We start from the raw sequence: 18,456 nt of genomic DNA, 5'->3' as shown, positions 1-18,456 counted from the left end.
CAGCCGTGTGAGATGGTTTGTGCATTGCTGCGCGTGACTCCTAATCACACAGATCTGCTCCGGCCACAGCGACGCCTCCACAAAGTCATGTCCGTTCTCTGACTCACCAAGTTTACTTTTATCTCAAGTTGTTAAAACTATTGGAATTTATATTGTTTATGGGAAAATTGGGTGATAATCAATATGGCCGCCAGTGCAGTATTACAGACTGGGTAGCACCCAGATTTCCAAGACCTGAGTATAACAGATATGACTTATTGTGCTACTGTGCTTCCACCACTTTCAATCACACTTGATATTTTTGCTGTTAATACTATAATACTGCCCCCTATATAGAAGAGTATAACTACTATAATACTGCCCCCTATGTACAAGAATATAACTACTATAATACTGCTCCTATGTACAAGAATATAACTACTATAATACTACCTCCTATGTACAAGAATATGACTACTATAATACTACTCCTATGTACAAGAATATAACTACTATAATACTGCTCCTATGTACAAGAATATAACTACTATAATACTACTCCTATGTACAAGAATATAACTACTATAATACTACCTCCTATGTACAAGAATATAACTACTATAATACTGCTCCTATGTACAAGAATATAACTACTATAATACTACCTCCTATGTACAAGAATATGACTACTATAATACTACTCCTATGTACAAGAATATAACTACTATAATACTACCCCCTATGTACAAGAATATAACTACTATAATACTACCTCCTATGTACAAGAATATAACTACTATAATACTACTCCTATGTACAAGAATATAACTACTATAATACTGATCCTATGTACAAGAATATAACTACTATAATACTGCCCCCTATGTACAAGAATATAACTATTATAATACTGCTCCTATGTACAAGAATATAACTACTATAATACTGATCCTATGTACAAGAATATAACTACTATAATACTGCTCCTATGTACAAGAATATAACTACTATAATACTACCTCCTATGTACAAGAATATGACTACTATAATACTACTCCTATGTACAAGAATATAACTACTATAATACTGATCCTATGTACAAGAATATAACTACTATAATACTACTCCTATGTACAAGAATATAACTACTATAATACTACTCCTATATACAAGAATATAACTACTATAATACTACCCCCTATGTACAGGAATATAACTACTATAATACTACTCCTATGTACAAGAATATAACTACTATAATACTGCTCCTATGTACAAGAATATAACTACTATAATACTACTCCTATGTACAAGAATATAACTACTATAATACTACCTCCTATGTACAACAATATAACTACTATAATACTACCTGCTATGTACAAGAATATAACTACTATAATACTGCCCCTATGTACAAGAATATAACTACTATAATACTACTCCTATGTACAAGAATATAACTACTATAATACTACTACTATAATACTGCTCCTATGTACAAGAATATAACTACTATAATACTACTCCTATGTACAAGAATATAACTACTATAATACTGCTCCTATGTACAAGAATATAACTACTATAATACTACTCCTATGTACAAGAATATAACTACTATAATACTACCTGCTATGTACAAGAATATAACTACTATAATACTGCTCCTATGTACAAGAATATAACTACTATAATACTACTCCTATATACAAGAATATAACTACTATAATACTACCCCCTATGTACAAGAATATAACTACTATAATACTACCTCCTATGTACAAGAATATAACTACTATAATACTGATCCTATGTACAAGAATATAACTACTATAATACTGCTCCTATGTACAAGAATATAACTACTATAATACTACCTCCTATGTACAAGAATATAACTACTATAATACTGCCCCTATGTACAAGAATATAACTACTATAATACTACTCCTATGTACAAGAATATAACTACTATAATACTACTCCTATGTACAAGAATATAACTACTATAATACTACCTCCTATGTACAAGAATATAACTACTATAATACTACTCCTATATACAAGAATATAACTACTATAATACTACCTCCTATGTACAAGAATATAACTACTATAATACTGCCCCTATGTACAGGAATATAACTACTATAATACTACTCCTATGTACAAGAATATAACTACTATAATACTGCTCCTATGTACAAGAATATAACTACTATAATACTACTCCTATGTACAAGAATATAACTACTATAATACTACCTCCTATGTACAACAATATAACTACTATAATACTACCTCCTATGTACAAGAATATAACTACTATAATACTGCCCCTATGTACAAGAATATAACTACTATAATACTACTCCTATGTACAAGAATATAACTACTATAATACTACTACTATAATACTGCTCCTATGTACAAGAATATAACTACTATAATACTACTCCTATGTACAAGAATATAACTACTATAATACTGCTCCTATGTACAAGAATATAACTACTATAATACTACTCCTATGTACAAGAATATAACTACTATAATACTACCTGCTATGTACAAGAATATAACTACTATAATACTGCTCCTATGTACAAGAATATAACTACTATAATACTACTCCTATATACAAGAATATAACTACTATAATACTGATCCTATGTACAAGAATATAACTACTATAATACTACCTCCTATGTACAAGAATATAACTACTATAATACTACTCCTATATACAAGAATATAACTACTATAATACTACCCCCTATGTACAAGAATATAACTACTATAATACTACCTCCTATGTACAAGAATATAACTACTATAATACTGATCCTATGTACAAGAATATAACTACTATAATACTGCTCCTATGTACAAGAATATAACTACTATAATACTACCTCCTATGTACAAGAATATAACTACTATAATACTGCCCCTATGTACAAGAATATAACTACTATAATACTACTCCTATGTACAAGAATATAACTACTATAATACTACTCCTATGTACAAGAATATAACTACTATAATACTGCTCCTATGTACAGGAATATAACTACTATAATACTACTCCTATGTACAAGAATATAACTACTATAATACTGCTCCTATGTACAAGAATATAACTACTATAATACTACTCCTATGTACAAGAATATAACTACTATAATACTACCTCCTATGTACAAGAATATAACTACTATAATACTACCTCCTATGTACAAGAATATAACTACTATAATACTGCCCCTATGTACAAGAATATAACTACTATAATACTACTCCTATGTACAAGAATATAACTACTATAATACTACTACTATAATACTGCTCCTATGTACAAGAATATAACTACTATAATACTACTCCTATGTACAAGAATATAACTACTATAATACTGCTCCTATGTACAAGAATATAACTACTATAATACTACCTGCTATGTACAAGAATATAACTACTATAATACTGCTCCTATGTACAAGAATATAACTACTATAATACTGCTCCTATGTACAAGAATATAACTACTATAATACTACCTCCTATGTACAAGAATATAACTACTATAATACTGCTCCTATGTACAAGAATATAACTACTATAATACTGCTCCTATGTACAAGAATATAACTACTATAATACTGCTCCTATATAGAAGTATATGATTATAGTGATGGTTTTGGTTTTCTTTAACCCATTGTTGTCCTCTCTTCTCTTCTGTCTCTTCCTTCATGCTTTCCTGGATGGCTCACAGCTCAGTTTAGGCGTCTAGTAGAACGTAAGCACGGACTCCTGATGTGTGTGTAGTGTAGCGCCCTGCGTGCTGTATGATTATTCCGTTACTAGACCTCACAGTCCTCGTTGTGTAGAACTAATCGCTGTGACTCCATGTTCTTGTCTTTCTCCATTTGGTGTATATGTTACTGTTAGACTATTTTGGGCGCTTCCACAGTCAGATCACTTTATCATATGGGTCCATTGACTTGGGCTGTGATATTGACAACCCATCCTTAGTATATAGGGCATCGGTATCAGATTTGTAGGGTGTCTGACACCCAGCACACCCACTGATCAGCTGGCCTTGCCCGTATTTATCCCAGCTGCACCCTATTGAAGTGAATGAGTCATGTGCAGCATCGGTAAATATGTACGATCGGATTGGCCAATCAGAGTAATGGGCTTACAGGATGGCCACAAAAGATCAGCTGAATTCTGAATGCTGCTCTGAATGTGGAGGCTGAAGGGGTCCAGATGGCGTCATCTGAAGGTGGACGTCTCAATAGCACTAATAGATATTTGGCAATTCTATCGTGATATATTACATGGATGTTCTGTGTTGTTTGGCTCGCAGATGCTGGCAAAGCCGAGATGGTGGACCACGCCATCCTGCTACAGGTCATCAAGGAGCAGCAGGAGCAGCAGAAGCGACTACTGGACCAGCAGGAGAAACTTCTAGAAGTCATCAAGGAGCAGCACATGGAGATTCACCAGGACCAGCACGGTAAGGAGGGGCCGTCACGGACGTAGATCATGATGACAGCAGGAGCAGGACATCAACTAGTTAAGGAGAATATGTCACAATTTAGAAAAATAAATAAATAATAAAAAAATAATAATATATTTTAAAAAATAAAAAAAAAATTATATTTTGAATTTCTTGTGGATTTTTTTTCCCACATCAGGAAGCATTGAGAATTTTATAAAATATTTTTATTTTATAAATATTTTTCACAGTCGACCACTAGAGGGAGCATCCTCCATGTACTGTGTCAGTGTAGCACATACTTATGATTCCTGGCTGCTAAAAGACCTTTAAAGATATCATTAGACTTCCTTAAGCAACTACAGTGACACATAATACAGGTCTCCCCTGCTACCCGTGAAGCCTGTAACAAGTAATAGAGACTGTGCTCATCTGGTTTTTGCCACAATCTGAGCAGTGATAGTAGCTGCTTTATATACACAGATGTCATTGCTGCTGCGTAAGGACCTGTGATGACATCATCAGAGGTCCTTAAACCACTATATATGCAGCAGCCTAGGAGTTAGCGTCAGCTCCTGTTCTATCGTGCCTATGACTTGCGGGCTTTGACACAGTACACAGATCATGCGCCCTCTAGTGTACAAAAGCGGGAATAATGAATTACATTAATCTTAATAGATCCTAAAATTTGACAAAATAAATAAAAAATTGTATAACATTCATTTACGATTTTTTTTTTTTTTTTTTGTGACACATTTCCTTTAAGAGATTCTCCCTACTACTCTGAAAGCCGAAACTGAGCCACACACCTTATGTTAAGGAGGACCTGTATGTTTTCCTTGTGTTCCTCTGTTATTCCTCCTGGAAACGCAGGACCAAATTGTTAACTGAATCGATAGGGAACACCTACGGCTATCCTGGAGGTCCTCACGTGTTGGCTCGGCTTCTATGGGACCGTCACAGATCGTTAGAGCTTGGGTGGGGCCAGTGCTGGAGATGTAGGAGGGCCGGTCCCATGTTCTATGACAATTGACCTTCCTTCTCACAGGACCGCTCGCCAGCTCTGCGGTCAAGGAGGAATTTGGGTGAATTAAATGTCCCATTTTTTTGCACTAATCTTCATATATTATTCTTGTCCTAGGTGACAAACCAGAAGGACATGCTGCGGAGATTCCCAAGAACGTAGAGGACGTTAAGGTCGGAGAACTCAACAAAGACTCTGACGTGAAGGAGCCAGCTGTCGTACAGCAGGAAGTACCCAAGAAGGAAGACGATAAAGTTGTCCTACATGTACCCGACCAGAAGCCAGAAGTGATCGAGCTAGAGCAGGGAAAGAGTCTGGATAACGGGGTGATAGCTCAAAAGCCCGAGGTCAAGAATAGCCAAGATCGACCCATGGCTCATAAGGTTGAGCCACAGAAGAACGAAGCGGACGACCTCGGTCAGGCTCCCAGGCTCGTCGAAAAGCAACCTGCGGAAAATTTCAATGCACAGAAACCCGCACAACAAGAGAAGGAACCGCAGAAGATCCCAGACAAGAACGTTCCCAAAGATGAAGATCTTGAGAAACCAGCTGAAGTATTAAAACCAAAGGAGAACAAGGTTGTGGTAGACTCTCCCAACAAGGAGGTCAAGATGAAGGAGAACCTTCCAGCGGAGAACGTCCTAAAACCAGGCGCTGACGTCCTAGAGCAGCAGAAGGAACAACATCAAGGTGGACCAGGAGCCAAAGTTCAGAATTCAGATCTGGACCTACAAAACCAAGGCCAAAACCTGGTGAGAGAAGCTGCAAGAGCAGGAGACTCCATACACAATGTCGGAGAAGGCAAGGTAGGGGCCGGGCCAGAAGAAGTCAGAAAAGATGGAGCTGTCCCAGACGGTGACCAGGGGAAGCCTAACCGGGACCTGAAGCTACAAGGTGACTTAGACCTTAGAAGAAGGAAGAGGGACCTTGCCAGCGAAGAACATATGGAGCAGGACGGGACTCATATCATTGGTTTCCACCATGCACCCAATGCAATCATTAATGACCTCCACGCCGCCCTTGAGACGCATCTTAACGCTGAGGCCGGTTTGCAGGCGGTGTACAGTCGGCAGATCAAACAGGTGTCGGAAAAGGAGGAAAGATGATGATTGAGGAAGGTGTCTCCTCCTTACACGAGGATCACCAAGGACTATTACAGGAACCGCTATGGGGTCGTGTCTCGCTTGGCCAGTGATTTAGGAGGTCAGGGTTGGTTTTGAGGAACCTTGTATAAATATGCTGCAATCTTATCCAATACTGTACGTCTCAGGTATTGTTACACCACCCCCCCCCCCCCCCCCTTCCCAAGTCTCAAGAAAGCACAGCTGAAGAAGGTGCAGGAACGTAACAAATTGCCTTCTCCTCATTCCAAGGAAGACCTGTTCTCAGACAGTAGAGGAGGGCTCGTGTGCTCTCAGTCTCCAGAAGAACCTTGTCTTTTTATTTTTTCTCCCCCAGGGTTGTCTCGATTTATCTTTTCTGTCACGCTGTATCACTGGTGGGGTGACGCCTTCAGAGCGGAGATTCACTTTGTACGACGCGGAGGCGATCACTTCCTAAACTTGTGCCTTTATCTACATGTTAGCCTGTGCTGTGTTTGTCCTCCTGACTCCAAACATTAAACATGGCGGCCTAATGTCCATCTGTCTGTTGTGACTAATGTTGCGATTGCGTTGTCTGTGAGTCGCTTGTTAGGGGTGGGTTGGTTGATGGGGCGCACAGCTCTGTGACATGTAGGAAGTCTTTCTGAAACAACCTCACAGCACTTTGTCTTATAATGTACAACTAGGTTCCATCCAATGGGAATAATGCCTTTAGGGAGTGGCTTCCAATCAGAATTGCTATACCATATGAAGAACCAGCCTCGGCTTGCAACTTTGTCTGCGTGTTGTTGGCGTCGATAACCTATATATTCAGCAAATTGCTGCCGTCGATGGTTCGCCTGCTTTGGCAGTTCTCAAGCTGTTTTGCTGCTGAACTTGTTCCTTGCTCCATGCCTGTGATTGTTCTGGCATCTCAGCAGCTCGCTGGGAAGCCATATAATGAGCGTGTTGTTAGCACCGATGATCCGCCTACTCCAGCATTTCGGCTGCTTTAAGAGCCGCTTGACGCCTTAGCTTGTTCAATCCTCCTCAGCTCCGCTTGAGGAGAAGTCTGTGACTTCTGGCTCCTTCATAGCTTTAGAATTTTGCAACAAATTAGGTTTTCTTTTTCCCGGCATGTTTAAAATTGGGAAACTGACAATTTGCATTAAAGGGGATTTCCCATGTCAGTGTATCAGCACTGGAGCAGATCAGATAATATGCAGATTCTTGTACAGAATGGACTCAGTGTTATCTGTGTGTTTATATAGAGAGATAACAGACCTGGCTTTCATTCCTTATGTAAATAAGGTGTAGAGAGAAGAGAATTCACACAACGCCCCCACCAGTCAGCTGACCCTTGGCATGGTGTAGGCACAGAAGACTGCCCCCCAATGCACAGGAGTGGCTGCGCAGGTTAACAGAAATTACACCTATAAGATTCCAGGGTGATCTAGGTTTTTGTTGCTTTGATCTAGGGTAAGAGTGAATACAGCCTTATACCGATACATTTAATATCATATACACACCCCTACCTGCTTGTGGCCAAAAAATTTATTATTTAAAATATACTAAAATGTTGTGTCCACTCTGCCCAGTAGAGGGCACCACAACCTATTAAATAACTGAATGTCACCATTATGTCAGGGGGATCGCACATGCAAACCCTGAAGTTTTCACTCCAGCCCTTAATCCTTTATAGGTTGTCACTTCCTGTTCTGTAGAGATCACTTGTCAGACGTCACCTCGTTATTACCCCGCACGTTGTACAACACCCCCTTTCCCGATCCTCCAGACAGTGTACGGCTTCCTTTATCGTCCCCTGGTCTCGGCCCCCTACTTTTCTGAATTACTCCACCAGGGAATGGCCACTTTTCACTCACCTATCCCCAATCCTGTCCCTGGTCACCTCCAATGAGGGGGAATACCTGACACTCAGTGGCATGATGTAAGAAGCAGCGCCCCCTGGAGGCGACCATGGACAAGAGTGGAGATAGACAAGTGAAAATTGGCCATTACTTGGTGGGTTCTAGGCCCAGAGCAGCCGCTACGAGCCTGGTCACAGGCAGGGTGGCCACGCCAGGTATAGCTCTGGCCACAAAACTGAAATCCTGACGAAGAGATCCCGCTGGACCCCCACGGATTCTAATGAGGTCTGTGGGGTTAGCATTGTATTCTACAATGGAGGGTTCTAGAATATTTTAGGAAAGCTGCAACGTGTGGCCTCATCCCAACATCTACATACAGGTCACCAGATCCACCAATCACTGCAGGCGATATAGGTCACTGAGCATGCCCACAACTCTCCTATAGACATATGGCCGCCCTGTAGTAATTGACAAAAAAAATTCAAAAGAGCAACAATGTTTGTCAGCATCCGATTGTAATTAGGAAAAATAAATACAGGCGAGACATTCCCTTTAAGAGCGTTACATCTTGTGATTCTCAGTCCTAAAATCATTGCTGAACTACCTTAAGGATAGGTCATGGGTATGGGCTGGTGGGGGTCTGGCACACGGCACCCCCATGGATCAGCTGATACACAGAGAACGAAGCAGGAAGCGGACAGCGCTGTCCCCTGTGTAGTGGCGGAACGGAGTCACTGCAGCGCCTGAAACTGATCTGCACTACCTGGTCTGGCCACTACACAGAACGGCGCTGTCTGGTTCCTGCTCCACTCCAGCTGATTGAGGGGGCAACCGGACCCCACTAATCGGATATCAATGGCCTATCCTAAGGCTTCAGCTTGTCATGTGACACATCAGGGCGGTGTTGAGGTCCTCAGCCGTGTACGACCATAGTGCGGAGTCCTGGTGCAGGGAGCGGTGGTTTATGGGTAGGCAGGACGGTCACCTGGTGCAGGGAGCGGTGGTTTATGGGTAGTCAGGACGGTCACCTGGTGCTGCGCTTCGCCTGTAATAGAGAAGAAATACGTCACATCACCGCGGCCGCCATATTGGTCCTCTCAATGCCTAGAGTCCCGTATACAGCTGTACCCGTATCCCATTGTGACCCTGGTTATAGCCGATCCAGCAAATACCCTGCGGCGCCCCTACAGGCAGACAATAGCATGACCACTAAGAGAGAAACATGCATGCTGGGAGTTGTAGTTGTATCCCCGACTAGACAAGCAGTGGTCAGGAGAAGGGCGTAGTCACATGGGATCGGTTCTGATCAGTCCCAGTAGTCCGATACTTGCCGGCGGACTACTACTCCCATGCACTACTCACCGCCTTACTGATACACTGTTTTAACTCCTCGAACTCCTTGGCGCAGGCTCCTTTCCGCAGCTCAGTCGTTCCGGTGGCGTCCGCGGACACGCATCTCCCATAGGCTGCTGCCTGGAAACACAGGGTTAATTATTCTCCCCCCTCCTGAGACCAGTTGTCAATGCAGTCATACACTTCCAGGAAGAATAACAGAGGGCCAGCACACGCGAAGTTACAAAATTGGCCTCAGAGCCGCCCCGTACCCTGCTGTAGCTTGTACACAAGGACTAATGCATGCTGGGACATGTCGTACAGTCATCTACAGCAGGCTGTGAAACTATAAGTGCCGTAAAGCATGACCTTGTGGCTCACCTGCACCCTGCACTCCGCTAAGAGCCGCGGCACCGTCTCCAGCGTCCACCGCCCCGGGGCCACCGACCGCGCACTCATCATACACCGAGAGGCGACTTTCCTAAGGGCGCAGCCATATTGACATCCCAGCCAATCACCGCTGCCGAGACGCCTGGCTTGGATTCTGATTGGTTCTTCCCTTAGAGCGCCGTTTATTGGCTGCCGTCTAGGTAAGCACGCTGTGATTGGCTGTTCTCTAGGTAAGCGCGCTGTGATTGGCTGATGAGGGAGGAGCCTGCGCTGTGATTGGAGGACGCCGGTTCCGGCTGTCAGTGAGGCCCCGGTGGCTGCCGTAGGAGGGAGGATGGCAGTGCTGGACAAGCTGACGTTCCTGCAGCAGGTGAGTGGGCAGGGGGCGTGGCTCCAGCACCCCCGGTATATCTTCTATACACATTTTACCTGCCTGGGCGGAGTCACGGAACTCTCCTTAAAGGGGCCTTCCATTTCTAGTCACTTTGCCTGACACTAACGTGTTGTCTTCTGCATATCCCTCCCTGGTCAGAGCCAGCCCCATTATAGCTGCTGTAGGCGCTGTCGTCTCTCTCATCGTAGTATCGGACTGTCCTGACCCAGGAAAGCTGGGTGACCTCCCTTACGTCAGCACTATTGTGTCCATATTGGGCTATTTTGGTAACCCGTGCCTTTAAGTGGCCTCATTTACACTTCTAGTCTGTTCCTTGACCCTCTAGGTCATGAATGTGACCCGACCAGCTATGGAGATGACTACGCCGGCGCTCCCCATGAGTCATAATCTGTCCCTTTAAATGCCTCCTCTTCTGTAATTGCCCTTTCTGCTTCCTATTGACTATATCGCCCCCTGGTGCCCATCATATGAAGATACAGATACTGTGTACTAATGCATTTGTTTGTTTTTTAGCTCCCGCTGCTAATAAAGGGGACCTCCGATGACGACACCCCCTGCCCGGGGTACCTGTATGAGGAGATGGCCAGTATCCTTTATTCCCTGTCTCCATCCCAGTGTGAGGTGTGCTGGGATCTGTGTAGCCTACCTGTAGGTACCCCATAAGTGCTTGTTGATTTCAGTGGGCACGCTGTAATACCTTCTCATTACACAGGGGTGCAGGTAACAACTTATCCCCCAAATCATTGGGAGACTCACGATTTTCCTACAGTAAGTGTCAGGTCATTGGGGAATCTGATCCCTGGAACCTTAAGCCATCGCTATAGGGGTCCCCTGCCTGAATACATTAGGGGGGGGGTGCTTATCATTCACTTCTCTTACAGCTGTTCCATAGATGTTAGTGGAGCAGTGGCTGAGCATGCCCACTACTGCTATATACACACAGGGGACCCACCGGTTGGACCCCCACGGATCAGACATATATCCCCTATCCTGTAGGGTATTGCAACGTATAGAGGCAAGAGGTGTTTGGAGACCGACGACGTTGAGGTGGTCCATTGATACTTTGGTCACTGCAACCTTCGTGCAGCCGTGTATCTGCGGGTGGATTCAAGTTGCAAGAAGGTTCCATTATGTAAATTGAGAGGTGCTCAACTTGGACCATAAGTTGCAGTGTGAGTGGACCCGCCATGGCCCTTGTGATCCAAGACAATTTGGTCTGATTGTGATGGACATCATGGTCTCATTGCTTTGGTCCACCCTGTAATATTGAGCTGCTGAGGGTTCTAGAACTTCTTGCCCCGGACCAGATGCTACTTGGTGGTCTACAGAACCATCAGCTGGGTCATCTTTTCGTATGTGTTTCGGTTTGGGATGTCTATTGACGTCCTATGTAGCATCTTCTGGAACGCCAGACCAGGGTGACCTTATTTTATGGTACTCGGTCCTCTATTTGATTCCAACCAGGGACGACATCTCCTTGGATCATATAAGGTTGCCCCAGGTGTAGGGAGTGAATTCCTTCCATGATCCCCTAACCTAGTATACAGAGATCTCCCATGAGTCTTCTGGAAGCTGCCAGTGCCTCCTGGAGTATCTTCTCAACCGCCTGCAGAACAACTCGTGCAATGTCAAGCTGAAGGTGGGTACCATGTCGGTGGATGGGATTGTTGTGATGTCCTACCGTCCTCCTCAATCTTGTGTCCTATCCAGGTACTGAAGATCCTGCTCTATCTCTGCTCTTATGGCTCCGATCAGATCGTACAAGATCTTCGACGCAACGCTGTGTACGTACAGGAGGCTTCAGGTAGGTGACTGTGCATGAAGTTACACTACGGCCAGGTTCTTATGAAAACCCTTCCTGCCGTAGAGACTGTGTCATTCCAAGTCATTGGTCATATCAATGCCGACATCTTAAGTGGTTTGTCTAGCGGCAGTGACCTGTGGACTTGGATTCATACAAGATCTCTACGAAAATATGAAATCGGTCAGGAATCACAGCTGGACGTGTTGTCATCGTCCGTTTTGTTAAATTAACTGTATTCTATAGAGCTGGAGTCTACCCTCTACACCCCATGTGGTCTGCTGGTCTCCCCCTTAGTCTACACCTGCCCTGTATTGTCCCTTGGTCTCCTCCTCAGTCTATACCCTGTATGGTCCCCTGGTCTCCTCCTCGGTCTATACCCTGTATGGTCTCCTGGTCTCCTCCTCGGTCTATACCCTGTATTGTCCCTTGGTCTCCTCCTCAGTCTATACCCTGTATGGTCCCCTGGTCTCCTCCTTGGTCTATACCCTGTATGGTCCCCTGGTCTCCTCCTCGGTCTATACCCTGTATTGTCCCTTGGTCTCCTCCTCAGTCTATACCCTGTATGGTCCCCTGGTCTCCTCCTTGGTCTATACCCTGTATGGTCCCCTGGTCTCCTCCTTGGTCTATACTCTGTATGGTCTCCTGGTCTCCTCCTCGGTCTATACCCTGTATGGTCCCCTGGTCTCCTCCTTGGTCTATACCCTGTATGGTCCCCTGGTCTCCTCCTTGGTCTATACCCTGTATGGTCCCCTGGTCTCCTCCTCGGTCTATACCCTGTATGGTCTCCTGGTCTCCTCCTCGGTCTATACCCTGTATGGTCTCCTGGTCTCCTCCTCGGTCTATACCCTGTATGGTCCCCTGGTCTCCTCCTTGGTCTATACCCTGTATGGTCCCCTGGTCTCCTCCTTGGTCTATACTCTGTATGGTCTCCTGGTCTCCTCCTCGGTCTATACCCTGTATGGTCTCCTGATCTTCTCCTTGGCCTGCATCTTGTGTGGTCTCCTCCTCAGCCTGTACCCTTGGTTCTCTGTTGGTTTCCTGCTTAGCTTATACCTTGTGTGGTCAGTTGGTCTCCCCTTCAGCCTACAATCTACAGTATCCTTCTCAGGGTACATCTTGTGTGGTCTTGTGGTCCTCTCCTTAGCCTACACCCTGTATAGTCTCCTCCTCTCCTTGCACCCTGTGTGATCTCCTGGTCTCCTCCTCGGCCGACAAGCTTGTGCAGTTAGATTTGCATGTCCTGAGGGATAGGCCACACTTTGCAGACCTGGCTTAGGCCCCCACCAAATTGTGCAGGACACGTAGCACTATGATGATGTCACTGAGCAGGAAGGTCCTGGCAGGGCTCTAGGTATCTCTTATTACCACACAGCCTGTGTCTGCTTCTCTCCACAGCGGTCAGTGGACCCCCAGACCCTCTCCATGGTATCAGCTTGTACCAGAAGGTACGGTCAGCCGGTCAGGTAAGTCTTTAAGCTTTTTACATCTATTGCAAGGGAACACTGATGACGTTTTTAAAGGGGGTTTCTGGACCCCCCCCCCCCCTTTTTTTTTTTTCTTTACTGATCACCTATCCCCAGGATAGCTCAGCAGTATCTAGTCAGGGGGGTCTGGTCTGGACCCTACATCGATCTGCTGATCTAGCCACCTTCCAATGCCAGTAGTTGCTGCCCTGGACAGGCCTTACTCCTATTCAAGTAATGAGCGCAGAGCTGCAGTACCTGGCACCACCACTATGCAGGGGATGGGGCTGTTACAGGAATAGCAACAAAGCCCCGTCCAGTACAGCAGATTCCGGCATCAGGAGGTGGCCAGATCAGAAGATCGCTGCTACCGTTCCCATAATTCCATGCACTAAACCACTGACACCCTGAGCTCTGTTCATCCTGATCCCCCTGGTTCCTGAATAGAACAGTATACATTGCCATAGATGTACATAGGTGCGGGTAAGGAGATCCATATAGTAATGTCACCCTTTATGATCATGCAGGGTCTTTAGAAAGCCATGTGACCCCTGTAATGAGCAGCTCTAGTGGTTGTCACCCATCCAGACCAGCCTTTCTTTCTTTGTCCAGGAGCTCGTGGGCAGCCTGTACACCGATTCCGCCCCTCGTGCTTCCAATATGGTGCCAAACAAGGAGAGGTGCCAGCCGGGTAACGTGCCAGGACGGCTTGGATTTGTATTAACCCCTTAAGTGCATTTCCGTTTCTGACTGCCCTGTGCTCATTCACTTTTAGGTATGGGGTCTCAGATCTCCCGATCTCAAGGCTTTGGTTATTCCCAGGAGAAGCAGAATTTAGGTAACGACCTCCATATCCTAGTCATAGTCACAGCTTAAAGGGGATGTCCACTGTCTGTGGAGGTCTGACCTGCAGCGATCCCTACACTTACCAGGGTACTACACTGTACAATATTGAGATACAATCACTTGAAGTTACAGGCCCAAAGTCTGAGGCTGCACTACTGAAGTGTCAACTTGGTCAGGTGCAGTGCAGAGTTGTCATGGGGTCTGCACAGTTTGGATGCTGCAGGGTTTGGGCCTATCCATTCGCTATCATATCACTTGCATGTCATTCACTATTTCTAACACTAGGTGGCAGACTTGTCTCGTAAAACCTCCCCAGATGCAAATAATGGGGCAGATTTATGAAAATTCGAGGGTTCATATCCCCTACCCCAGCAGTGTCAGCGTTCCCTACAGTCCCGTTACATTGCCAGCTTTATATACAATGACCCTCCTCCTCCTTCAGGTGGTGACGCCCTGCTGAGCGGGATACATAGAGCGGCCGTGGCGGTGACCCAGAAGGTGCTGGTCGGGTCGGGGTCTCCGTCTCCTTGTCTCAGAGATCAGGCGGACAACACGTACAAGCCAGTGGCGATACCCCCGGGTGACCGGCGTCCATCTGCAGGGAAGCCGGTGCCACCAGCTGCCCACGCCTTCAGAGGTGAGACCTGTCCGATACCTGCGGGGGGTAGGGTTACCCTCAGGACGTGCTCATGGGCCTTCCCTTCCAGGTGGCCACCGCTCAGGAGTACCAGGCGGCGGATGGGACGACAGCGACAGCGGCCATAGCTCCCAAGACTCCTTACAAGACAAGTCTCCTCGCAGCCTGTCCTCAGATGCCGGCAGCAAAACGGGCAGCGATGGGCAGTCCCGAAGCAGCAACCGAGAGGGCGCGGAGGTTTCGGAAAGGTATGGCAACTCAAGCGTTAATTCCTCAGTATTTCCAAGATGGCTTCCTACTGGAAGGCCTAATACGTGTCACAGCTGCGGTTTTGTTACAGTTGTATCCATTGTAGACAATTATTTGTGACCTAGATCGGTGGGGGTCTGACACCTGAGTCCCTCGCTGGTCAACTCATTGCGGAGGCCGCAGCGTTCGGACAAGCACCACACACTGAATACCATACCTTGCATAGTGGTCGTTCTTGGTATTGCAGCTCAGCCCCATTCACTTGTATAGGACTGAGCTGCTGCTGTACCATGTGACCGCAAAATACCGCAGCTTCAGGTAGGGGTCCCTGGTGTCGGACCCCCCACCAATCATCTAGGATAAGCCATCAATATAGAAGTCCCAGAAAACCCCTTTAAGAGTCTGGCACTGACACAATGTAACAAACAGATTTCTGCTGTTGATGTATACAAGAGGGTTTTCTGGGCTGGATACAATTGTAACAAACCATCAGCTGTGAGAGCCGCCATGTTGTAGAGTCAGGCAATTTACTGACAACAAGCAGAGAAATGCAAAATGTATATGAATGAGTTGTCATCTGTTTCATCAGGGTGGAGCCTGCACATCCCGGCGACTGTCTACAGGAGGCGCAGCTGGTTCTGACCGTCACCGGGGGGCAAAAAGTGTTCCTCACCCAGGAGGAGGTGCAGCATTTTGTTAGAGGGTGAGTCCTGGGTAGAGTTTATAGGGAGCTGCAAATGTGGCCTGTGCTCGTAGATGATCCCTAAAGCCTGAGGCTGCACTACTGAGACTTTCTACATAACAACATTCTATCCAGCCACCACTAGGGGGAGCTTTACTGAAGACAGATTTATTAATGAGTGCAGGGTATAAATCATACAGCTAGCTCCAGCACCTGATGCTGCTCGTGACCCTACACGAGGTTGGTAACACTACACCCCCCACAATGCAGTGCAGCAGAGCATGCTCAGTACAGCTGTTGTGATGCTCCTGCAGCTCTTGTGCTGACTTGTGCGTTTCCATCCCAGGTGTTCGCTCCTGAACTGTGAAGTCGTGTTTGAGATGTTAAACCGCACGCTGGAAGAAGACAACCTGTGCGTGAAACTGGTGAGCAAACGCAACCGACCGTATCCCCAACCCGCAGAAAAATTCTCTCCGATTTTGCTTTATTTATCGTCTCCGTTCAGGTCTAAAGCTCCAAATCCCCTGCATTTGTCTTAATGGGGTTGTCCAGGTCTTGGGATAAGTTATTGACATGTGATTGATGGGGTCCGGGACCTGGGATCAGCACCAATCAGCCTGAGCTACACTGAATGCCAAGAACAGCGCCATACATATGGTAGTGGACGTACTTGGTATTGCAGCTACTTGAGCTTCTGACTGACTGACACGATGCGAGCTCTGTGGCCTCTTTAAACAGCTGATCGGCGCGGATCCCAGGTGTATCCCAAGGATCCGACCCACAATAGATCAGTCTCGGAAAACCCTTTTAATGATAATATTTTGGCTACCTGGAGTCACCACCAGAGGGAGCTGTATATGAATCCAATTTGGTGGCTCCTCCTAGGGGGAAGTGTTAAGCAGTGTCTTCCCCGTCACACGTTGTATTGATTACCTTGCGTTTCGTGTCCTCGCAGCGGTCTATGTGCGCTATCGCCTCCCTCATGACCTCCGACCTTCTGTCACATGACCACATGCTGGCCGTGGTCCGGAACAATCTCCTCAAGCTGAGCCAAGGACCTGCAGGACCGGTGAAGGACAAAGCCAGGAAGGTAACAGACTGAGCAGTGTTTGGAGGAGGAGTGTTTTTATTTTACTTTGTTGTATACTCCATATACTCTAGTCACAGCCAAAGCTGCATTCAGGATTCTCATCTGTCATTTCCCATCCATGGGTCCGGTTCTTTCCCAAAAGCACAAGGCTGAATCTTACAGCATGGGTAGTGATGGAGTCCAAGGGGCACCCGTTACAATCTGGAGTGCAGCTTTGGATGTGACTGGAGTGTAGAACTTACTAACACTTGTCTTCTTTCCCAGATTCTTCTCCAGTTTGAAGCCCTGACACAGACCTCTCCTAAACACGGGGCCGCCCCCCAGTTACCCGCCTCGCCTCCTCCCCAAACCAACCCCTTGGACCTCCTATCGGACACCCTCCCTGACACCGGGGGAGAACATCTACTGACCCCCTCCAGCGTCCCCACTTCCCCCATTGCAGACTCCGATCCGTCAAAACCTGCTTGCTGCGGCCTCGTCCGGAATGGAGGCCAAGCTATGGGCGGAGAGGTTGCCACCGCCGCTGTGGGCGCCATCCAGGAGAACGACCACGACCAGACGGACCCTCAGGGGCGCCTCTCGCTGTTTGAGGGCATGGAGCTGGTGACCGCTGTAAGGAATCTTAGGAAGGATAACAAAGTGCCAAGTCTGGTGCCCCCTGTGGCCACCGCCGCACATGCAAGGACTTCTCCACCCAGCCAATCGGCTTTCTCCTTCTTGAACAGTTAGTGCACGAGGTGGGGGCACTGAGGACAGCGGTATCTGCCTGGGGGTGCCCGCTGACCCTGGCGTCTGCCACTGACCAGGTGAACTTATTGACAACCTAGGCAGCTGGACTGTCCAGCAGAGACCAGAGAACACTAGCCTGACCGAGTACTGGTATACGGGGGCGCTCTATATACCATGATGGCAGCACGGACTCTAGTAATAAAGTATTTGCTACTAATACCAGTCCGATTCTACTCTTTAACTCATGAAATGACCAATTCTAGAAAAACACTGCCACCCCTGTCCAATGGCGGTCTCTGGTATTGCAGGTCAGATCCATAGAAGGAATGGGCTGCATTACTGACACCTCCACCAATCTGTTGTTAGAGGCGTATCAA

The 18,456-nt window shown here is 45.9% G+C and overlaps 2 protein-coding genes across 6 annotated transcripts in view; both read left to right on the top strand.

The window, feature by feature from the left end:
* The window catches only part of SLC38A10 (solute carrier family 38 member 10), a 31,573-nt gene extending 24,420 nt beyond the window's left edge, over positions 1-7,153 (top strand). For 2 of the 4 annotated variants that reach the window (XM_075279335.1, XM_075279334.1), the window contains exons 15-17: positions 3,761-3,784; positions 4,358-4,507; positions 5,631-7,153. In XM_075279335.1, the coding sequence (XP_075135436.1) occupies positions 3,761-3,784; positions 4,358-4,507; positions 5,631-6,619 (1,163 nt within the window). In that variant the 3' untranslated portion in view covers positions 6,620-7,153. The remainder of the gene's footprint in view (positions 1-3,760; positions 3,785-4,357; positions 4,508-5,630) is intronic. The other 2 variants (XM_075279338.1, XM_075279337.1) reach the window with 1 other exon arrangement.
* A 3,312-nt stretch (positions 7,154-10,465) lies between these two features.
* TEPSIN (TEPSIN adaptor related protein complex 4 accessory protein) lies at positions 10,466-18,278 on the top strand. 2 transcript variants are annotated; one of them, XM_075279326.1, is made up of 13 exons: positions 10,466-10,555; positions 11,093-11,165; positions 12,127-12,218; positions 12,290-12,383; positions 13,779-13,846; positions 14,459-14,537; positions 14,622-14,684; positions 15,135-15,329; positions 15,400-15,577; positions 16,168-16,281; positions 16,607-16,685; positions 17,216-17,350; positions 17,615-18,278. In XM_075279326.1, the coding sequence occupies exons 1-13, from the start codon at positions 10,520-10,522 to the stop codon at positions 18,077-18,079; spliced, it is 1,671 nt and encodes a 556-aa protein (XP_075135427.1). In that variant the 5' UTR covers positions 10,466-10,519; the 3' UTR covers positions 18,080-18,278. The 2 variants fall into 2 exon arrangements, with proteins under 2 accessions (XP_075135427.1, XP_075135426.1); XM_075279325.1 differs by having other exon boundaries at positions 10,490-10,555; positions 13,779-13,828.
* Positions 18,279-18,456: the final 178 nt, after the last annotated feature.

This window comes from Leptodactylus fuscus, chromosome 6 (genome assembly GCF_031893055.1).
Source record: "Leptodactylus fuscus isolate aLepFus1 chromosome 6, aLepFus1.hap2, whole genome shotgun sequence".
NCBI classification, from domain to species: domain Eukaryota; kingdom Metazoa; phylum Chordata; class Amphibia; order Anura; family Leptodactylidae; genus Leptodactylus; species Leptodactylus fuscus.
The sequence above is the reverse complement of the archived record's forward strand: the minus strand, read 5'-3'. Positions and strand labels throughout refer to the sequence as shown.